General features: G+C 35.3%; 1 protein-coding gene across 2 annotated transcripts in view; it reads left to right on the top strand.

Annotated features, from left to right (window-relative positions):
* Positions 1 to 24,225, top strand: part of Ints6 (integrator complex subunit 6) — a 90,417-nt gene that overhangs the window by 59,665 nt on the left and 6,527 nt on the right. For both annotated transcript variants that reach the window (XM_070000137.1, XM_070000138.1), the window contains exons 5-15: positions 892 to 1,075; positions 8,411 to 8,536; positions 9,997 to 10,151; positions 12,391 to 12,543; positions 12,662 to 12,794; positions 15,216 to 15,310; positions 17,905 to 18,015; positions 19,113 to 19,328; positions 20,129 to 20,255; positions 21,033 to 21,175; positions 21,740 to 21,971. In XM_070000137.1, the coding sequence (XP_069856238.1) occupies positions 892 to 1,075; positions 8,411 to 8,536; positions 9,997 to 10,151; positions 12,391 to 12,543; positions 12,662 to 12,794; positions 15,216 to 15,310; positions 17,905 to 18,015; positions 19,113 to 19,328; positions 20,129 to 20,255; positions 21,033 to 21,175; positions 21,740 to 21,971 (1,675 nt within the window). The remainder of the gene's footprint in view (positions 1 to 891; positions 1,076 to 8,410; positions 8,537 to 9,996; positions 10,152 to 12,390; positions 12,544 to 12,661; positions 12,795 to 15,215; positions 15,311 to 17,904; positions 18,016 to 19,112; positions 19,329 to 20,128; positions 20,256 to 21,032; positions 21,176 to 21,739; positions 21,972 to 24,225) is intronic.

The raw sequence follows: 24,225 nt of genomic DNA on the forward strand, positions 1-24,225 counted from the left end.
TCTACCAACAGAGCCATGTCACCAACCCCTTTTTAATACTTTTAATATGTAATTATTGACAAAATTTACTTTCTTTTTTCCCGAGACCTATACATACACACACACATACAGAGTAGCAATAGTAAAATTCTTTCTTTTTCTTTGTGGGGCTTGAACTCAAGGCCTGGTTACTGTCCCTCAGCTTTCAGCTCAAGGTAAGCGCTCTACCACTTGAGCCACAGCACCATGTCCAGTTTTCTAGTGGTTTATTGGAGATAAGAATCTTATGGACTTTACTGCCCAGGCTGTCCTTGAACCACGATCCTCAGATCTCAGCCTCCTGAGTAGCTAAGATTACAGGTGTGAACCACTGGCTAGACAATAGTCTAGCACCTGATGGTTAGCTGAATATAAATTTGAAGTACATTACGTACAATATTTCAGATTTGTTTAAAGTTAGTTCTTTACAATAAAATTTAAGAAAAAACAAGTGTGCACTGTATTAGGTATGTGAAGCTTTTTTATTTTATTTTTATTTTTTTGGTTGGTTGTGGGTCTGTGAACTCAGAGCTTGGGTGCTGTCCCTGAGCCCCTTTGTGTTCAAGGCTAGCACTTTACCACTTGAGCCATAGGACCACTTCCAGTTTTCTGGTGGCTAGTTGGAGATGGTCTCATGGACTTCCTTGCCTAGGCTGCCTTCAAATCACAATCGTCAGATCTCGCCTCAAGTAGCTAGGATTACAGGTGTGAGCCACAGGTGCCCAGTTTCGTTTTTATTTTTGAACTTGTTTTTAGTGTGATAGGAAACTAAATGAAGTTTTAATATGTGTTATTGAAGTGGCTTATTTGAAGAAAAGTAATGTCTAGAAAGGTTACTGATTTTGTTGTTACTGTTTTCCCCATTACTTTCAGCTCCATTTACCTCTTAATTCACCTTTGCCTGGAAGTGAATTGACTAAAGAACCTTTTCGTTGGGATCAGAGACTCTTTGCATTAGTGTTGCGGTTGCCTGGCACCATGTCAGTAGAATCAGAACAGTTGACAGGTGTTCCTTTAGATGACTCTGCCATCACACCGATGTGTGAAGTGACAGGCGGTAAGTTGTTTTTGTTTTTGTTTTGCTGGCAGTAATTCAATGACTTAAAGCAGAGTTTTTCTGAATGTGTTAAAGTGTACACTTCCAAAATTCATTTTTGTTGTTTAACAAGATAACATTAAGAATTAATAGACATAGAGCTTTAAAATTATTTATAGATGATGGTTTATAATCTTGATTAGAAGAGAATGTGGTTACTGCTGTTGGATCTCATAATGAGTGGTACTTTTTTTTTTAACACAAATAGAAATGGCTAGTATTTGAAGTTAGTAATCAAGTTTTCTTATCTACAAAGATCACCAACAATTTAGATACGATGTAACATTATTTCCTGTAAATAGTGTTTTCAGAAGCATTTCATTATCCATTTGAAAGATAGGTACATTTTAAAGTTTTTTCCAGACTTAAAGAAGTAGGAAAATAGATTAGAGGAAATAGTAATGAAGTTTTATTCAACTTTATGTATCACTTATTTAATCAGACTAGGTAAGCACTGTGCTATGTTAATATTAAGGAGAATCTCAAATACATACTATGTTTAGATCTCTATAATGTAGAATTGGTTAATAGGTGGCTTTATTTCATATAGATATGCATTAACTGCTGACTGTATACCAAGTGTTGCCCCAAACTTTAGGGTTCATTACTTAGTAATGAGTAAGATATACATGGGAATTTCATTTCATAGAGCATCTGTGTTACCTAAGGAATTTGATTATTAAAATGTGAAGTCTGGCACTCTTATTATTTCACCCATCAGAGGCCTCCAGTATGGTCTCTCGATATAGTTGGGCTCCACTCAGTCAATTATAGCTTAGTTTCAAAGGAAAAAGAAGGTATGAGTTCTAATTAGTACTTTAGGTGAATTTCTTATAATATTCTATGGGTTTGGGCAATCCACAAACTCTAAAGGCAACAATGATGAGCCTTTATATATAGTATTTGAAGTAGGTAAGTTATGTTTACATTATTAAATGTTTCCATTTTAGAGGATTTGTTGAATTGTAATGCCTTCCTAATTTAGTTCACAGAAGAAAGAAGGTATATATGTGTCTAATTTGATTCCTATACATTTATCGTATTGTTAGTAAATGGTACTCATTTTTTTAATGGTAGAATTACTTTTATGGTCTTGAAATTTTAGTTTTTAGCTTTAAATTGACCTACTCTTAAGATTCGGTGCTGGGTTTTGTTTGTTTGTTTGTTTGTTTGTTTATCAGTCTTGGGGCTGGAACTCTGGGCCTAGCTGCTGTCCCTGAGCTCTTAAGCTCAAGGCTAGCACTCTACCACTTGAGCCAAAACGTCACTTCTGGTTTTCTAGTGGTTTATTCGAGATAATAGTTCCACAAACTTTCCTGTCCGGGCTGGTTTTGAACTGTGATCCTCAGATCTCAGCCTCCTGAGTAGCTAGGATTATAGGTGTGAGCCACTGGTGCCCAGCTGTTTTTTTTTTTTTTTAATCTAGGATTTTTTTCTTCAATGATTATAAAAGATTTTGTAGTTGCAACTTAGATGTTCTCACATTGGAATTTGCTTGTCATTTACAACTTAGTTTGATCTTAAAATTATGATAAGGTTATGATACTGCATGTACTAAAATATAATGCATGGGGCTGGGAAGGTGGCTCATTGGTAGAGGGCTTGTCTTGCATGCCTGAGGCCCTGGGTTCGATTCCTCAGCATCACATAAGCAAAAAGAAAAAAGCCGGAAGTAGTGCTGTGGCTCAAGTGGTAGAGCGCTAGCCTTGAGCTGAAGAGCTGAGGGACAGCGCCCAGGCCCAGAGTTCAGGCCCCACAACCGGCCCCCCTTCCCCCGCAAAAAAATAAATATAATACATTTTAGAGTCAGAAATATTCAGAGTATGAAATGAAATGAATAATGTATAACAAAAAGTGTCTGAAAAGAATTTTGAGATGTGGTATAGTAATTGGTAATCTTTAGGAACATCTCCAAAGTTGAAGAGTTCAAAATTGGTGTTGTAGATTTCCATAAGTTAGGAAGTTAGGAAGTTTTCCTTAGATAGTCTTCCTAGATCTTTCGTGATTTAGTTCTTTATTTTCTCTTTTTCATGCTTTTATAGCAATAAGGAGAACCTGTATGCATACCACTCACTTTTTCTTACATCTGAATAGTGTTTCTTTTTCATTAAAAAAGTCATTAAAGGAAGTTTTTGAGATAAAATACCAGAGAAGTAACACAAACAATAGAAGTTAATATCCTCTAGTATTAAACTAAACAAATATGGAATCACTACTAACAGTCCTTTTGTATCTTTTTAACTTATTGACAAGGAGGTGTGTATATGTATAAATTGATTCCCCCCCCCTCCCCGCATTATGTAATTCATGTTCAAGTAAAAAGAAGTTAGTCTGTATTGTCAAAGTAATAAGTACATTGTTAATACCTTTATGTATGCTTTACCAAAAAAGCTATACAATTGTCATTGTAAGTGTTTTTCTTTGTAGCTAATTAATGAGTGCCCACTGTATGCCACATGACAGTCCTAATGTTCAGAATACTTCAGGAACAATAGAAAGTTCGTAATTTTTGATTTGGTGACAAAATTATTACATAAATAATGATTTTAGGAAGTGTACATACTGTAGGGGAAAATTAGAGATAGAGATTAGAGAATAACTTGAAGCTGAGAGTGAATATTCATAGGTAAGTTTGCTTTTGAAGAGGTGATCTAGCTTACTTCGGGAAGAGTAGCGAGTAACTTAGGTTCAGAGAGGTGGGTGGGAGCCAAATGTTGACTTAACTTTTTAGTCCATAGTATTATGTTTTTCAAGTGTTATAGAAGCCATTGGATAGTTTTTGATATAAAATAAAATCTGAGTTATATATCTTAATGATCACTTCAGTTTTTAGATGAAATACAGAGTGGCAAAAATGGACACAGGGAGACTGGTAAGAGATGATTGTGGGACTGGGAAGGTGGCTCAGTGGTAGAGCACTTGCCTTCCATGCCTGAGGCCCTGGGGTCGATTCCTCAGCACCACATAAGCAAAAAGAAAAAAGCTGGAAGTGGCGCTGTGGCTCAAGTGGTAGAGTGCTAGCCTTGAGCTGAAGAGCTGAGGGACAGCGCCCAGGCCCAGAGTTCAGGCCCCACGACTGGATCCCCCCCTCACAAAAAAAAAGAGAGATGATTATACTTTGGTCTAGAGAGCTAAATTTAAAAGTGGTAAGAAATGATTTGATACAAAGCACAACCAAGGATGAGGGCAAAGAAAGGAAAAAGAATTGAGGATGATTCTCAGATGGTTCAGTTGGCTTGAACCACTGTTCAAGCCAGCTGAACCATTAGCAGTGAATGTGAACTCACTGTGAACTTACATAGGCACAGTGGCAGGGAAAGAAGGTACAAATATGATACCAAATCAGTAAGTGTCTGATAGAACAGGTGCTGGTGGCTCACACCCATAATCCTAGCTACTTGAGAGGCCAATATCTGGAGGATTGTAGTTTCAAGCCAGTCCTGGCAGAAAACTAGAGGCTCCATCTCCAGTTAACCAGCAAAAAGCCTGACTGGCAGCATAGTTCAAGTGGTAGAGCATAGTAAGAGAGTACAAGGCCTTATGTTTTTTGTTGTTGTTGTTGTTGTTGTCGTCGTTGTCGTCGTCGTCAGTCGTGGGGCTTGAACTCAGGACCTAGGCGCTGTCCCTGAGCTCTTCAGCTCAAGGCAAGCACTCTACCACTTGAGCCACAGCACCACTTCCGGTTTTTTGGTGTTTTATTGTAGATAAGAGTCTCACAGACTTTCCTGCCTGGGCTGGCGTTGAACCATTATCTTCAGATCTCAGCCTCCTGAGTAGCTAGGATTGTGGTTGTGAACTACCGGTGCCGGGGCAAGGCCTTGAGTTTAAGGCCTGGTACTGGCAGAAAAAATCTGATATGTTGATAAAAATGTCAAGATGAAAATTTTATTAAAATTATAGGCTTTTTGATATAAATATATTTAACTTAATTAGTCTGTGAGAACATTAGAACTGTTCTTTTGCTTCTTGTTTTATCAAGATGTAAATGCTGACTTTAAACTTAACTATATTCAGTTTGGCTTTTTTGTGTGATGTCAACATGATCAAAAATGAGCCAACTTCTTGATTTAAAGGTGTGTACTTAATACAGCTCTTTGTTCACAGTTACAGTGATTCTAGAACCTTAATGCTTCTCCAGAAATACATTTTCTAAGGGATGAGAGAAACATTACATAGGATATAAACTTCTTTGTGAGGTTTTTACTTTGTAAACTTTGCTATTTTACTTTCAAACGATGAATGGATTTTTATTGATTCATAATGGGCTTTTTTTGGTATGTATGTGTGCTAGTATTCGGGCTTGAACTTAGATCCGGGTACTGTCCTTTAGCTTTGCTCAAGGCTAGTGCTCTACCTCTTGATCCTTTCCAGCTTTTTGGTGGTTAATTGGAAATAGAGTCTCACAGACTTTGGTTTGAACTGGGATCTTCAAGTCTCAGTGTCCTGAGTAGTTGTGATTACAGGAATGAGCATCATGCTGGTGGACATGAGTTATTTGCCAAATGTCTTATGTCTTTTTAGGTTTTTTTCTAATTTCAAAAGTCTTTATTAGTTTTATATCATACTATGATCATAGCTATTTTATTTTTTTCTAGTTGATTAATTAATAGAATGATTTAGAAGACAGAATTGCCATAGTTATATGCTTAAAAATTTTTATACGTCAGGCATGGTGATATATCAAAAAGATCAAGGTTTAAGGTCAGCCCAAGTAAAAGTTGGTGATACTCTATCTAAAAAAAAAAAAAAAAAAAAAAGCTGGGGGCTGGGAAGGTGGCTCAGTTGTAGAGCGCTTGCATTGCATGCATGAGGCCCTGGGTTCAATTCCTCAGCACCACATATGCAAAAAAAAAAAAAAAAAAAAAAAAGCTGGAAATGGGGGTGAGATTCTTATGTGAAAAACAAACTAAGAAGCAGAGTGCTGGAGGCATGGCTTAAGTGATGAGGCCCTGAATTGAATACTAATTCTGAAGAAAAGAAATTGTATTTTTAAAAAATATCTTGGAAAGACAATTTATGATATAAGATTCAGAGTTTATTTTCTTCTATGAATATTTTGTGTGTAATAATAGTTTATATTGTACTGTTTTATGTATATCATTAAATTGACAGGAAAAGAAGTAAATTTAACAATTCTTTCAAATAGCATGACTATTGTATAGATGCTTTGTTTTAACTTCAAATTAACATGTAAATTTAGAGTACAAAGTAGACCCAGAATAAATTTCTAATACTTAGTTATTGATTTTTAGTTGTACCACTGTATTAACTCTCTGTGCCTTGAGTTTCTCATTTGTGGATTAGAGAAAATAATCGAAACAATTGTTTGTAAGATTAAGCAAATTATAAAAATGATTAGAACAGCTGAGCATTGTGGCTTCTACCTCTAACGCTAGGTACTCTGAGTTGGAGATCTCACTTTAAGGCAATCCCAGTCAAAAAGATTTTGAGACCCATCTTAGTCAATATGTTGGGTATGGTGAAGAAAAACATGCCATGCCCGCTACAAGGGAGGCCTTAGGCAACCGTAGACAAAACTATGAAAATTAAGCCAAAATAAAGGACTAGGGGGTGAGGCATAAGTGGTTGAGTGCTTGCTGCATTCAAACCACTGTAAATAAAAGAGATGAGAACAAGAATAGACATGGTTATTGGTGTAGATATTTTATAATTACCAATATCATTATCATATTTTTTTAAGGATTGAATCATTACTACCTAATGTTCGCTTTTTCTGAGTTAAGGATTGAATCATTACTACCTAATGTTCCCTTTTTCTGAGTAGCCTTTACAAAGTAGATTATAAGTTGATAGGGGTAAATTGATTTGTCAAATACAACATAGCTTTTGTTTTGAAATAATTGGCTGAATTTGTGTAAGAATAGGGCTACATATTGAGCTTATTATAAATAACATTGCAGGGTGCTTGGTTGAAGATTGATTTTTAGCTGTCAAGGCTTTTAGTGTTTCATGTGGATTGGCATTTTATAGTAGAAATACCATTCAGGTTCCATGTTAAAAATTTAATAGCTATATTTTTAAAAAATAAAATTTAAATTAGTATATCCAGAATACTATTTCAGCATGAATTTGAAAAACATTATTTTACACTTTTCCATATTAAATCTGTAACAATCAGGTGTACAGTTTATACATTTCATAGATCTAAAATTAGATTAGCTCTATTTCAGTAGTCCTCAATAACCATGTTCCTAGTATCTGTAATATCAGGCAACAAACATGTAGATATCCTTGTTGAAAATTCCTGTTTAAAGATGGTGTGATGGTACATGCCTATAATCCAAACCATTGGGAGACTGAGGCTGGAGAATCAAAAGTTGAAGGCCAGCCCGGCTGTTTAAAAAAATCCTTTTCACTTGTATTTTTCAAATCCCTGGCATTTTAATGCTTATCTAAAGTACTGTAGATTAAAATATCAGTAGGGCAAAATAAGTACCAGGATCTGTTGCTCATGCCTATAATCCTAGCTACTCAGAAGACTGAAATTTGAGGATCACTGTTCAAAGCTAGCCCAAGCAGGAAAGGCCCTGAGCTTATTATAAATAACAATAATCTCCCAATAATCTCAGTAATCTGCAATTAATAAGAAGTGGGGAAATGGAGCAGTAACTCAAAAGGTAGAACACTAGCCTTGAACAAAAAAGCTCAAGGACAGTGACCAGACCCTGAGTTCAAGCCCCAGGACTGACATCTCAAAAGGCAAGATAGTAATTTTCAGCTGTTTAACTCAAGTGAAATTAAGAAAAGAATACGTACTACCATCAATATCATGATACAGATATTTAAAATAATCATCTACTGCACACAAACCAGTTACATAGTAATTACTATTTATTGCTTAATGTAGCTTAGGGACATAATACTTTGGTTAAGTGGAGAAAAAAATTGATTGTATTGGTACTAGAGGTTATGTGTATACTCTGTTAAAGATGTATTGGATAACAGTTTGCAGTAGTGCTTTATACATATTATACCTAGTGTATCTAACTTTTTCATTGTCATTTGTACATACTGAGTTTTCTTTGTTCCATGCACCTGTACTTGGAAGAAAAATTTTCGTGCGCTCACAAAAATTTTCATGCTCTCACAAAATGGGCTTGTTGATTAGAAATAATTTTTGTTCATTCTCTTTAAGATTATGACACGTTAACCTTTACCATTGAATTTCTGTTCATTAGTGTTGTCTGAAACCACACTTACAATTCTTACTAAAAGGTAGGAGTTCTTGCAACTAACTAGTTTACTTTATTCTTTATTTTTTATTTTTTATCTTAGGCCGTTCATACTCTGTATGTTCTCCAAGAATGCTTAATCAGTGTCTGGAGTCCTTGGTGCAGAAAGTACAAAGTGGGGTGGTAATAAACTTTGAAAAAGCAGGACCAGATCCTTCCCCTGTAGAAGGTATTACTGTATTTTTCTTATAGACATTCTAAACTTGCTTTTAAATTATTGAACTAGAACTGAAAACCTATAAATTGGCCTTACTATCAGCAAGGTCAGATTATCAACATGATTAAACTAATGTTGTAAAGAAGGGAAGATGAATAGGAAAGTCAAGTTAAACTCATCCTGGTTCCTCCAAACACCTTTTTACAGCATTTCTAGATAAGCAAACTTACTGTCCTCAGTAGATATCATTATCTCTCCACTCAAATATTTTTGTTCTTCCAGTCTCACATAATATGTCAGTGTTCTACCCTAGTGAGTAATTTCTTACTGCTTTTGTTCCAAGGATCTTAATCAGAACTAATGATTTTTGAAGTCCAAAATTGAGGAACCAGCTTGTTGTTTAAGCTCTTGATGAGCTTCACTTCTCTATACTCTTGTTTAGATCATGAACTATTTACAGGAGCCAGTGGGTCTAAATAGTTATACTAGAACCCATGGACAGTTTGTAGCAGAGATTTGGTTTCACTGTACATAACTTATTTCAAGAATTAGAAAGTTATTTATTAATGACACTTGGCACACATGTTCTACTAGAGCAAGTAATTGGAGACAAGAAAGAAAGATTACAGAGTTTAAGTAATAGGCATATTGAAAAAGTATAAAGAGCAGGTAGATAATATGATAAGACAAGTTGTGTCTGATTTTTTTTAAATCGGTGTAAAATTTGTTAGACATAGAAGATACCTGTTTTAAAAATTATTTAATAAAGTACTTGTCTTAGACACTGACTAAATGTTTACTGAATTGTTGAAAAGGATTCTTTTGCAATTAAAGGTAATTGAATTAAAGGTAAATTGAATTAAAGGTAATTTTTTGTGTGTCTAGATTTATGGAGGGATTTTGTTTCTTTTTTTTTTTTAACTAGACTTTAGTAAAAATTATTTCTAAGGAATACTTTTTTAATTCAGGTGTTAAGGATCAAAACCAGGGCATTGAACATGCCAGATAATGCTATCCCACTGAGCTACAGCCCCAGAAATACCTACTTAGTAATGTTTAAATAGTACTTGCTATATAACTGGCATGGTTTTTTAACACTGGAAATATAGTGATTAAGAAAGCAAATTACCCATACCATTTGATGTTTGGAAGACATAATCACTCATTAAACAAATATTCACTGTACAGTATATTTTTCATGTTCTGATTGGGCAAGCCAAGCTGTGAACTCGTAGTTGAAATTTACAGACTTTACTGTTTAGTGAATTACAGTTTAGCTATTGCAATATAGTGTGAACTACAATTTTAACTATTCAACAGTCATAGTATTTTGTTTAAGAAAAAGGATATCCAAAAATGAACAAATTTCAAAATATGTTTATTAGGATATTTCTAATTAGAAAAATAGTGGATATACTTTGTATGTTTTTCCTTTTAATGATATATACTTTGTCTTAATTTCTTTGCTATAGATGGGCAACCAGATATATCAAGGCCTTTTGGGTCTCAGCCGTGGCATAGCTGTCACAAACTCATATATGTCAGACCAAATCCTAAAACAGGGGTTCCTATAGGCCATTGGCCTGTTCCAGAATCTTTTTGGCCAGATCAGAATTCTCCAACACTAGTAAGTACCAGAGGGACAAGCCTATGTAGTAGCAATCTTATCTGTCTTTCATACTAGATTTTTAAGAACTACTGTGAGTTAAAGGTATGGCTCATTTTCAGGAATTAGAAGCTATGATAAGCTATTATTTGCTTTAGACTGCGTTGTTCATTATGAAGCAATGGAAAAACAATTTGTTGTCTTTAGAATCCAGTACTATTTTACATTTTCATTATTATCTGGATATTTAATCACGAATATAAAATCTCTTTTTTCTTGAACCCTAAACTTAATGTAGCATGAGTATTTCTTTCTTTCTTTCTTTCTTTTTTGGGTCCGGTTGTGGGGCCAGAACTCTGGGCCTGGGCGCTGTCCCTCAGCTCTTCAGCTCAAGGCTAGCGCTCTACCACTTGAGCCACAGCGCCACTTCTGGCTTTTTTCTTTTTGCTTATGTGATACTGAGGAATCGACCCCAGGGCCTCAGGCATCCAAGGCAAGCGCTCTACCACTGAGCCACCTTCCCAGCCCTAGAATACGATTTGAAATTTAAAAGAAAGCTTAGGAAAAACTCTTGATAGTTTACCTACAAACTACCAGGTTATAATCTTTAGAAATTCACATAGGGTTAACATTTCAGTTATATTCAGTATTGTGATCTGGATGCTTGGTGATTTTTTTTTTTTTTTTTTTTTTTTGTCTCTCTTAGTAAAGACAAGGAATTTTGTTTTGTTTTGTTTTGTTTTTAAGCTGATACCTGGGCACTGTCCTTCAGTTTTATTGCTCAAAGCTGGCATGCTACCACTTGAACCACAGCTCCATTTCTGGCTTTGAGTGGTTATAGATAAGACTTTCATGAAAGATTTTGCTGCCTAGACTGGCTTGGAACTAAGATCCTCAGATCTCAGCCTCTTTGAGTAGCCACCAGCACTCTGCTGATAAAAGTAATTCCTAAGACTGTAATCTGAAAGATGGCAGGCAAACTAGCAAAATTATTTGTTAAATTTCAGATTAGTTGAAATACTTTATAATCCAAAAAATACATTTTTGCCAAGCTTTAGAAATCAGATATAGTTAGGCACAGGAATATATGACAGTGTTTACCTTTTGGAATGTTAATTTTCTAGAGGAGAGTCAAATTTGTTTACATGGTAACAGTATAAGGTGTTAACTGTGATATAGAGTGTGGGACAGAACCAGAGGCTCCTAACTGCTTGATAGAGGTATTCGGACAGTCTCTTAGTAGAGGGTGGTTCTTATCAAGTTATTCTCTAAAACTTAGTTTGTTGGTAATATACACAGGAAAAAGCAATATGCAAACAGTTGACATAAAAGACGCAGGTACATGAAGAATGATAATCTATTGGGGAATCTGCAGGTTGTCGCATTACTGAGCACAGGGTCTGGCATGGAGGAGAAAAGATAGAATAGATGTAGTCTCATATAATACATTTGAGAGCCACTGTGATTTAGTTAGATATATATTTAGTTTTATTTCTAGTTTTAATTTGGCTTTAAGATATATTTAGAGTGAATTTAGATTTATGTTTAGTTTCTTCCTATTATATATAATATATGTTTGTATGTATAATAAATACTATAAATGCATATGTATATGCACACGGTTTTTGGTTTTTGGTTTTCTCTCTCTCTTTTTTTTTTTTTTTTGGTTGGTTGTGGAGCTTGAACTCTAGGCCTGGGCACTGTCCCCGATCTCTTCAGCTTAAGGCTAGTGCTCTACCATTTGAGCCACAGTGCCACTTCCGGCCTTTTCTGGTAGTGCTGAGGAATCGAACCTAGGGCCTTATGCCTGCGAGGCAAGCACTCTACCACTGAGCCACCTTCCCAGCCCCATATGCACACATTTTTGTATACATCTTTATTAACAGCGTATGTGTCTGAATCTTATATATTCAAAAACTGATGAAGGTGTACACTTAGTGTCAAAAGTCATTACTCTACAAGTAAATTAAATGGCTATAGATAAGGACTTTGGAGGTCTTTATATACTTCTCACTTCTGTATGTAAAAATATTTAGGTCTAAAATGTTGCATGTAATTCTAGTAAAGGTTTTCATATGGATTTTTAAAAAGATTTTCATATGGATTCTTGAAGTGTTCAACTTCAAGATTTTCTTTACCCTCATGCTGCTTTTAGTAGTAAGTGAAATTCATAAGCAAATCTGAGCAGCTAAAATTAATAGAAACATTTTTAAGTAATTTTGTTTTGGTGTTTTATGTACATAATGACTTTTTCCTCTAGCCACCTCGTACATCTCATCCTGTAGTGAAGTTTTCCTGTACAGACTGTGAACCTATGGTTATTGACAAACTGCCTTTTGATAAATATGAGTTGGAACCTTCACCACTTACTCAGTTTATCTTAGAAAGGAAGTCTCCTCAAACATGTTGGCAGGTGAGCTGAAAAACTATAAGTAAAAAAATTTAAATGAAAAGCTAAAGTTTAATTGATGGTTTGTCTAATACTCTTTGAAGGTTATTAAGTATGAAAATTTAAACCTCCTTTTTAACAGGTATATGTAAGCAATAGTGCTAAATATAGTGAACTTGGTTATCCTTTTGGTTACTTGAAAGCCAGTACAGCACTGAACTGTGTCAACTTATTTGTGATGCCTTACAATTATCCAGTCCTCCTTCCCCTCTTAGGTAAGTAGTTCTTGTTCTCTTGCTTGCATATATAAAGTCTCCTAAGATGAACTTAGAGAACATCTGTTTAATATTTTTCTTCTAAAAATTATGAAAATGCTTTTAATATTTAAAACATTAAACCTATTTAAAGAAATAGGGGCTGGGAAGGTGGCTCAGTGGTAGAGCGCTTGCCTTGTATGCCTAAGGCCCTGGGTTCGATTCCTTAGCACCACATAAGCAAAAAGAAAAAAGCCGGAAGTGGCACTGTGGCTCAAGTGGTAGAGCGCTAGCCTTGAGCTGAAGAGCTGAGGGACAGCGCCCAGGCCCAGAGTTCAGGCCCCCACAACTGGACGTCCCCCCCCCCCCCCCAAAAAAAAAGAAATGTTAGGGCTGGGAAGGTGGCTGAGTGGTAGAGTGCTTCCCTTGCGTGCATGAGGCCCTGGGTTTGATTCCTCAGCACCACATAAGCAAAAAGAAAAAAGCCAGAAGTGGTGCTGTGGCTCAAGTGGTAGAGCGCTAGCCTTGAGCTAAAGAGCTGAGGGACAGTGCCCAGGCCCAGAGTTAAGGCCCCCATGACCGACTCCCCAATAAAAGAAATTTTACAACAACCTGTTTGTAATAAATTGAGTCAGTGTTGAAACATCATTTTTTCTATAAACTATTATGTTTAACAATTAAGAAATTCAAATTTAATATTTTAATTTTTCTGTAAGATTTTTTTACATAGAATTTATAATTATGCTTTCTGTTTGGTGCAGAAGAGATTTGTAGAAGCATATTCACAGAATCTGAGTACATTAAAAAAACAATTGCCTAACTTTAATTTTTTTTTTTTTTCTGGTCCTGGTCCTGGTCCTGGTCCTGTGGCTTGAATTCAGGACTTGGGCACCTGGGCACTATCCCTTAGCTTTTTTTTTTTTTTTGGTCATAGAGCTTGAACTCTAGGCCTGACCACTGTTGCACAAGGCTGGGGCTCTTTCACATGAGCCACAATGCCACTTCCAGTTTTCTGGGGGTTAATTGGAGATAAGAGTCTCACGGACTTTCCTGCCTGGGCTGGCTTTGAACCATGATCCTCAGATCTCAGCCTCCTGAGTAGCTAGGGTTATAGGCATGAGCCCCCAACGCCTGGCATCCCTTAGTTTTTTTTACTCAAAGGTGATGGTACACTACCACTTACACTACAGCTCCACTTCTGGCTTTTTTTTTTTTTTGGTGGTTCATTGGAGATAAAAGAGTCTCATAGCTTCCTGCTGGGGCTATCTTTTGAACCATGGTGCTCAGATCTTAGCCTCCTGGGTAGGTGAGATTATAGGCATTGTATGAGTGTCTGGCTCATCCAGGTATTTTTTTAAACAAAGGAATTTTGTTCCAAAGTATTATAATAAATCCTAAAGTTAGCTTCTGTTACAATCTAGTTGTCATTTTTTGATTTGTACTGAGGTAAAAAATTCATCAGATTTAAATATGTTTCAGCCCAACTATTTAAATAGAAAATGTTGTATGTACTTGGTTTCTGTCACTTCATATATTTTGTGTCTTGAGTATGTTAGAGAGAAAAGATTTTTCTTGCATATTTTCTGATTCTACATTAGTATATTAGTGTTGTTTTTGTTTTGTTTTTGTAGTTGGGTTTTTGTTTGTTTGTTTTTTTTGCCAGTCATGGGGCCTGAACTGTGGGTCTGGGCACTCAGCTCTTCATCTCAAGGCTAGTGCTCTACCACTTGAGCCACAGCACCACTTCTGGCTTTTTTTCTGCTTATGTGGTGCTGAGGAATCAAACCCAGCGCCTCAAGCATGCAAGGCGAAAACTCTACCACTGAGCCACCTTCTCAGCCCCTTGTTTTGTTTTTGTATAATTAACCTTTTGTCTTTTGTGGAGGTGCTAGGGCCTGACTTAGGGCCTAGTCGCTGGCCCTAAGCTTTTTTTACTCAAGGTAGCATTTTGTCACGTGTTTATCAGTGTTTATCAGTATGTTATACTATGATCTTGGTATCTTTTCACTTTCAAAATAGTGTCACAATAGGAAACACCAAAACTAAACCTCTCACTCCTTTTAATTTTGTTAAAAATTAATGTCTGAGCCAGGCATTGGTGGCTCACACCTATAATTCTAAATACTTAGTAGGCTAAGATCTGAGAATTGTCATTGGAAGCAAGACTGGGTAGGAAGTCTGTGAGACTCTTAGCTCCAATTAACCACTAGAAAACAGAAAGTGGCATTGTGGCTCAAAGTGGTAGAGTGTAGCCTTAAGTGAGCAAAACCAGGGACAGTGCCCAGGCCCTGAGTTCAAGCCCTATGACTTAAAAAAAAAAAAAAGTAATGTCTGATGGTACTGTTTCACAAACAAACAAGCAGGCTTCTAAGATGAAGTTCTTTATGATTTTTGTGTGTGAAAACATGTATGATGATACTTCTTCAAAACATATATTTTTAGATGACTTGTTTAAAGTGCATAAAGCAAAACCAACATTGAAATGGAGACAGTCGTTTGAAAGTTATTTGAAGACCATGCCTCCTTACTATCTCGGGGTAAGAATATTATTGTTAACTCAGAATTATCCTTCTTCCCTCCCCCCCTCCGGAGACAACACAGAGCTTGGCAAGAATTCTACCACTTAGCTATGTACTCATTTTATAAGAAATTTTATGCTTGTAACTTCAGATAGTTATAAACTTTTGTTTTTTATATAAATTCTTATATGAGAATTGAGTATTCAAATAATATATGATATAGTAATAAGATAGGTTTCAGAAACTTAGAGAATGATGATAATCATAAAAACATTTATATACTACTTAATATGTAAAGTGTGTTAATATTATTTAATCCATAGATTCACCCTGTGATGTAGAAACACATTTTGTTGTGCTTTCACAGATGAGGAAACTAAGTTCCTAAAAGTAATTATTTATCCAAGAGTACATAGCTCGTGTTTGAAGGGCACAGTAGTTACTGGAATTCAGTCTGGTTCTAGAAGCAGTCTGGCTTTAGAATTAAGCTTTTAATTTAGCTTGGTGCTGGTGGCTCACGCCTGTAATCCTAGCTACTCAGGAGGCTGAGATCTGAGGATCACAGTTCAAAGCCAGCCCAGACAGGAAAGTCTGTGACTCTTATCTCCAGTAAAAACCACTAGAAAAACTGGAAGTGGCATTGTAGCTCAAGCAGTAGAGCGCTCCCCTTGAGCTGAAATGCTGAGGGACAGCGTCCAGGCCCAGAGTTCAAGCCCCACGACCGACAACAAACAAAACAAAACAAAAAAAGCTTTTAACTTTGATTGTGAATGCTAACTTTAAAAAATTTACTTTTATGATTGTTTCTCTTTAAGGGTAGGAAATAATTTTTAAGCATTTTCTTAATTTCAAAAAACCTGTTTAGGTGAATAAGTGTGTACTTTTCACAGAACCATATACATTTAGAAAACATAAACAAATGCTAGGTGTATTAATAATATATATTTTACTAAATGGACTTTGTTAGGAGAAACTTAATAAATTCCTACAGGGCTGGGAAGGTGGCTCAGTGGTAGAGCACTTGCCTTGCATGCCTGAGGCCCTGGGTTCGATTCTTCAGCACCACATAAGCAAAAAGAAAAAAGCCGTAAGTGGCGCTGTGGCTCAAGTGGTAGAGCGCTAGCCTTGAGCTGAAGAGCTGAGGGACAACGCTCAGGCCCACAGTTCAGGCCCCACTACCGGACCCCCCCCCCCCCCAAAAAAAAAAAAAGAAAAGAAAAGAAAATTCCTACAGTAGAATCACTTAAAAAAAAAAATTAGGGTTCTAGAGATTGAACCTAGGACCATGAACATACTAGACAAGTTCTTTGCAACTGAGCTACATATTCAGCCCCTATTTCAGAATTTGTAACGGATTTTTCTAAGTGATTCCTAATGCCATTAGAATATTTATTGCTTATGTTTTAGAAATTATAACATCTTATGGTTAAAATATATAATTAATGTTGAATGTCAAGCTCTGTTTAAAAATGTGAAGTGGAAAACAAAACCAAAAAAAAAACATTTTGAGTAAGAATCAGTACATGTATTGGTTTATTTACATTTTATAGCATCCTCTAGAACTGATCCAGAGCAGCCTAGATATTAAATATGACAGCTGGGATTTGACTCCACGGTAGCGCCTGTGCTTACACAGTTTTTGTTAGTGATTATAATTTTCATATGTTAGACACTTCTGTTAATACTTTTTATTGTACCAAAAACTTTTAGTTTTTTTCATTATACTAAATCCACTATAAATACTGGACTTTCTCCCTCCTGCTTATTTTTGATTCAGAGCTTATTTGGTTTTTCAGTTCACCTAATGATAATGTAAGTAATGATTACCCTTCAATTGCTTACTGTGTGCAAGTGCTTTTATATATTAGTTCCTATAATCCCATGGCAGTACTTTATAAAGGATAGATACTGTTATTACTGTTTTTACAAGTGAGAAACAGAGGCTCGAAGAAAATATATAACCTATATAAAACTAGTGACTGATTAAGCCAGTTAACCCAAGAGAGAAATCTATTTTTCTTAAGTTTCCTTTATACTTCCAGGTTTTATCAGATTATCTTCTAAAATGTGGCTGCTCTCTCTCTTTATTGGGGGGGGGGGGTTTCAGTCCTGGGGCTTGAACTCAGGGCCTGGGGCTCTTTTCTGAGCCTCTGTGTACTTAAGGTTAGTACTCTATCATTTGAGCCACAGTGCTGCTTCTGGCTTTTTCTGTATATGTGGTACTTAGGAATCGAACCTGGGGCTTTATGCATGCTAGGCAAGCACTCTACCAGTAAGCCACATTCCCAGCCTGCTGCTGTTTATTTCTTCCAAATGAGTATCTTCCATTATACTTAGCAGTCCAAAACTACCCTTCTTACTTTGGGGATTATTATTATTATTATTATTATTATTATTATTATTATTATTATTATTGCCTCTACTCCTTTTTAGCTACTTAAATTTATTATATACCAAACATTTTACTGAAGTGAACTGTGATTATATTATGTCCTTTGAGGAAAAGGAGAGAATTTGAGGGAAGGGTTTAAACAGTGTATAAATAGAACCATAATTTTTTAGCAAGTTTATATTTGAACATGATTTTCTTTCTTTTTTTTCCTTCCTCATAGCCCTTGAAGAAAGCTGTTAGAATGATGGGTGCTCCTAACTTAATAGCAGACAGTATGGAGTATGGTCTCAGTTACAGTGTCATTTCATACCTCAAAAAATTGAGTCAGCAGGTAATGTCAAAATCAGGAATGAGTAATTAAGTATATATGAATGGTTTTAGTTAAAGTAGTTAATAGACTAAGCTAGTTCTTGATGGTTCTTTCTCTCTCCCTTTAGTCTCTCTATTTTTCTCTAATACATCTGGCTGATTATTTTTCTAGTAAAAAGCTGCATCACTGTTTCTCATACTTGTCAGTGTAATAGCTACATAATGTCTTTTTTTTTTATTATTTTTTTAATATTATTTCATTTTATTTGAGAACATACTGTACAGAGGGGCTACAATTACATGGGCAGGATAATGCATACATTTCTTACCAAGCATTGCAGCCTCCTCCTTTGTTTACCCTTCACCTCCCTTCCTAGCCTCCCCCCTCCCCCCACCCAATTATACCCCCCCCCCCCCACCGACATTGTAAAGCTGGTTTTGACATGACATTTTGTACTTCTCATTGTTGCAACAGGTCCACCTGAATCCTTAAACGACTTGTTTGCCCCCATCTCCTCCACATGTTATACTGACATCAAATATAGTGAAAGCGGGGGTTACACTGTGGGGGAGGGACATACAAAGCAACAAAGAAATAGTCTTATAAATGCGTTAGAAACATATGCATGAAAGAAACGAAAACATTAAAATACATATTTAAGGGTTCATTTTCCTAACATCACATTATCTGACCTTTTCTGCTTGACTCATACCTATACTAGATATTGCAAATAAGGGAAACCATGGGACCTATGCTTCTTTACATAATGTCTTCAAGTAAATACTGATGAATTTTTTTTGTTTTTAACTAATTTTCACCTGAATTGGGACTATATTTTCATTTATGTACCATTTACCCTTCATGATTTTAGTATAATGGTTATTAATGAGTAAAAATAAACCTAATGTGTGTTTGTTTAGACTTACAGTAGTTTAAAATGTTAGACTGTATTATTTGAACTTAGTGTCCAGTACTTGACAGAAAAGTTTCTTGATTGAGATTTTAATTCTGACTTTAATAAATCAATATATGTTTAATTCATAGAAGACTATAACTATTAGTATCTGACTTGAAAATTTAGATTGTATCAAGACAACTTTTATTTGTTTTTACTTTAGGCCAAAATAGAATCTGATCGCGTCATTGGATCTGTAGGCAAAAAGGTAGTACAGGAAACCGGAATTAAAGTGCGAAGCCGATCACATGGTTTATCAATGGCATATAGGAAAGATTTTCAACAACTGCTTCAGGGAATTTCAGATGATATCCCTCACAGATTGCTAGATCTTAATATGAAGGAATACACTGGGTTCCAGGTTGCTCTACTAAATAAGGTAATAATCAATTTAACACTAGTTATGTTCTGTTCGTTTACTGAATCAGTTAGGTTTACTGTTAACTATCCTTTAGTTTATCCAAACTTGTCTATATCTGTTGAAAAGTGATCATACTACTGGCATTGAATCACAGAATTTTAGAATTAAAATCATGTTTTATATATAATCAATAGCTCTATAATAGCCCCAAATCAAAAAGTAAGAAAAGTGATATGATCAAACATTCAAATAGAAAGTAAAGAAAAATTATGTGGAATATCTATCAAATGATATACTGCTGGTAGACTAAAAGGAAATAGACTAGTGAAACATCCAAGAGCGTCATACTAATTACAGGAAACCATGCTCAAAAATTAGTTATTTCAAATTTCTGCTTATGAACTGAATTATAGAAGAAAAGGTAAACATTGGCTGCCTGAGGATAAGAATAAGGATTGATTATAAATGAGTACAAGGAATTTTCTGAGATAGTAAGAATGTTCTTAGACACTTAGTAATGATTTCAAAACTGTAAATTTTATTTACTGACTCATAAAATTGCAAAGGTGATTTTATGGTATATAAATTACAAAGCAGCTTTAAAGAAAACATGTGTTTTTAAAAGTAGTGAACTATTTTACTTAAATGAATTTATTTTAATAAAAATCATCAGTAAATTTGAGGTAATTTTGTTGTGCTGACTACCAAATTTCTGTCTTTTGGTATTAAAACAGAACTGTGCTACTGGGTTTCAGAGATTTCAATCTCTTTAACTTTGTTTAAAAAAATAAATTTTGTCCTTTAATGTTTGTCAATAGGATTTGAAGCCTCAAACATTTAGAAATGCTTATGACATACCAAGGCGAAATCTTTTGGATCACTTAACAAGAATGAGATCTAATCTTTTGAAGAGTACCCGCAAATTTCTTAAAGGACAGGATGAAGGTTAGATTATTATTTTAATATTTGGTAATTTTTAAATAATTCTTTATAATTGAAAAAAGCATAATATGGTAATACAAATTTTAAAGTATTACATTCTGATCATATATTTAAACAAATGAGATCAGGGGTGAGTCATCTCTGATTTTCTACCTTCCTTCCGTCACTGTTGCCCAGATTTTATTCCCCAAAGGTAACAGTTGTTATTACACTTTTGTTTCCATTTTAGCTTTCCTCATATCTTCAGGATACTTACATACTTATTAATTTTTAATGATGTATTAGTATCTGATAGTTTGAGTGGCTATTGCACAGTATGTTCCTGAGTAATTCATTGGAATACTTATAGCATCTAATACAAATGAAGTCAGATGAGAATTTAACCTTGCTTTCTGATGTAACCATTCTAACTATAGGTTTATATCTGTGTGCTTTTTCTAGTATACTATAATGCTACAAATTATGTCATAATTAAATTGTTTGTTTACTTAGAATAGGATAGAAAGATAAAGTTACACATAATTGTCTACTGTATGCACCAAGATTAACTATAATATTTTTGTTTTGTTTCAAAGATAAAATAAATATTTTCAATTTTATTTTAAAATCTCAAAGGCTTTGCCATACTATTTATAATTGCACTAAACTAATTTAGAATATGTAGGAAGGGAAGACTGTCTAGATTAGCATAATACTAAGTAGTATTGATCCATTTGATAACTAGATGGAGGTAATTTTAAAGAGGCTAACTTTCACCATTGGTATATTCTCTTTGAAAAGATCAAGTACACAGTGTTCCTATAGCACAAATGGGGAATTACCAGGAATACCTCAAGCAAGTACCTTCTCCACTAAGAGAACTTGATCCTGATCAGCCTCGAAGGTTGCATACATTTGGCAACCCTTTTAAGCTGGATAAAAAGGTAATTTTGGAGTGTCTTATTTAATTTGTTTGTCTTTTTAATGAGCACTGTCAATTTTTAAGGGCTTATAATTTGGATAAAGTAAGCTGAAACTATTTTCCTGGTAAGACTGTAAAGTGCCAACATGGCTAGAATGTAGTTGCTTCAAATTATATATAAATTCAAGAACAGTATTCTTTTTTTTTTTTTGGTACAGAGTAAACAGGTGGTTACCAGAACCTATGGAAGAGAGGAATGAGGAAGGTTGGATATTGAGCAAAGCGTGCCAAGTCTTAGCCTGGAGGAGTAATTTATAGTGAGCTATTGCATTGATCACTACCTTGTGATCATAGTTAATGTAGTATCTATTTCAAAATTGCAAAAAGAGCAAGTTTTTAATATCTCCACAAAAAAATTGGTGAAGTGACGAATATGTTAATTAACTGGACCAAAACTGTATGTGTAGATCCAAGTGTCATATTGTACTCTATAAGTATATACAATTATTGTTTATCAGTTAAAATAAATGACATTAAAATTTTTTAATGTATGTAAATCCAATAAAATTATATGCTTTTATTATAGGGTATGATGATAGACGAAGCAGATGAGTTTGTGGCTGGACCCCAAAATAAACATAAGCGACCTGGAGAACCAAATATGCAAGGGATCCCTAAAAGACGTCGCTGTATGTCTCCACTACTAAGAGGCAGACAGCAGAACCCTGTGGTGAACAATCACATTGGAGGAAAAGGACCACCCACACCGATGACTCAAGCACAGCCAGATCTTATTAAACCACTTCCTCTTCATAAAGGTAGAAATTATAATTTTTTAATGTTATTTGTTGTTTTTTAGTTCTCCTGAGGGAAGAGATTTTTATAATAGGTTATAGAAAAATACGGTCCAATAGAGTCTAATATATAGAGAAAATACTTTCTCAGTATAAATTTGTATATAATAATTTTTAATGTCTTTTTGTTAGTTGTGGAGCTTGAACTCTGGGCCAGGGCACTGTCTCTGAGCTCTTCAGCTCAAGTCTAGTGGTCTGCCACTTGAGCCACAGTGCCCTCTTCCGGCTTTTTCTGTGTATGTGGTGCTGGGGAATTGAACTCAGGGCCTCCTGCATGCAAGGCAAGCACTCTACTACCGAGCCACTTTCCCAGCCATTGAAGGTTTTTTGGTTGAACATTTCTTATAGCTCAATATTTTCTTAGCTGTTATATTCTAAAATGGTATTAGCAGATCTCAAGGAATTTTTTTTAAAAATGATTTTTTAAAAAAATGATTATAGGTGGCTCACACCTATAATCCTAGCTACTCAGGAGCTTGAGATCTGCCAGCCCAGGCAGAAAACTCCGTGAGACTCTTAATCTCCAGTTAACCACCAGGAAACCAGAAGTGGTGCTGTCCAGTGGAGTGCACTTGCCTTGAGCTGAAGAGCTGAGGGACAACGCTCAGGCTCAGAGTTCAAGCCCCATGAATCCCTGCCCCAACACATACACACAGATTTTGAAAGGGGTATTATCACGCCCAGCAGAAAGATGGGTTTCAATTTCAGTGAAATTTTGAAGGTAATTATCAATAGCATGTATTTTTTGGGACATGAAGGAATAGCAGTAAATAAGACAATAAGTGATGTTAGCCCTCAATTATAATGAGCAAAAAAAAGGATCACTTAATAGATAATTAGAAGTATAATGAATGTTATAAAAGAAAGTATGTTGAAGCATTAGGTTTGAGGATTTAAATTAGTTTATGAGGTTAAGGCACTTTTCCTTAGGAAATTATGTCGAAGGATAAATGGAAGCTAGATAAGTAAACTGTTGAATTTGCCCCTATGGTAGAGCAGTTTCTAAAGAAAAGTATGTATAAAGAAGGGCAGTAAGGGAAAGACTCTGGTATAATAAGAATGTTAGGCATAAGGTAAGGTGAGAACTGGAAACTAATATAATTGGAAGCCAAGTTCTGGAATGCTTTGTAAACTATTGCAAAGAATCTCCACTTAAGATATAGAACCAACCCAGATGCTCCTAAGTAGATGAATGGATCAAGAAAGTGTGGTATATGTGTGTGTACACATACATACAAACATACAATGGAATTCTATGCCTACATAAGAAAGAGTGGGATTGCCCCATTTGTTAGGAAATGGAAAGACTTGGAAAAAATTATATTAAGTGAAGTAAGCCAGGCCCAAAGAAACTTAGGTCCCATGGCTTCCCTTATTTGTAATAACTAATACATGTGTAGGACAAGCAGAAAAGGTCAAAAGCTATGTTCATATGACCATATTAAGATAATGTTAAGGGAAATGAACTCCAAGATAGGGATACAAATATCTTTTTTCTTTCTTGCTATTGTTTCTAACATATTTATATTGTACCATGTGATTTTTTTGTTTGTTTGTTTCTTTATATGTTCCTCCCCCTGGGTATAACCTTTGCTTTCACTGTATTTGATGTCAGTGCCCTGCATCTTGTATATACACTTCTCTTATTCGGGAAGGGGAAGGGAAAAAACAAAATGCTTAAATAAGGATACAGGTTGATCCATTGTAAGTAACAATGAAATGTACAAAGTACTATGTTGAAAATAAACTTTACAAGTTTGGCAGGGGCAGGGTAGTTATGGAGGTGGGAGGGAAGGGATGGTAGTGGGAAACCAAGGAGGAGACAACAATGCTCAATAGGAAATGTACTCATTACCTTGCTCATGTAACTGTAACCCCTCTGTACAGCATTTTCACAATAAAAAACATAGCAAAAAATGTCAGCAACAACAACAACAAAAGAATTCCACTTTACTTGGGGTGATGAGAATCAATTGAGTAGTTTACAAGAAGTGGTGACCTGGTCTAAATGTGCATTTTGTAAGGACTAAACTGACTGTCCTAATAAGAATGTCACTAAGCTGTCTTGAGAGACACTAGATGGGCTTGAAGTAAATATGAAATGTGGCTTTATTTAGAATTGCATACTAGTTAGTCAAGTAGAGATTAACATTTTGACATTTTGGGGTACACGAGAAGGGAATTGGTGTAGAGATAGGTGTGGGAGGCAGTATCTGAG

This window comes from Dipodomys merriami, unplaced genomic scaffold (genome assembly GCF_024711535.1).
Source record: "Dipodomys merriami isolate MVZ:Mamm:240054 unplaced genomic scaffold, mDipMer1.0.p SCAF_56, whole genome shotgun sequence".
In the NCBI taxonomy this organism is placed as follows: domain Eukaryota; kingdom Metazoa; phylum Chordata; class Mammalia; order Rodentia; family Heteromyidae; genus Dipodomys; species Dipodomys merriami.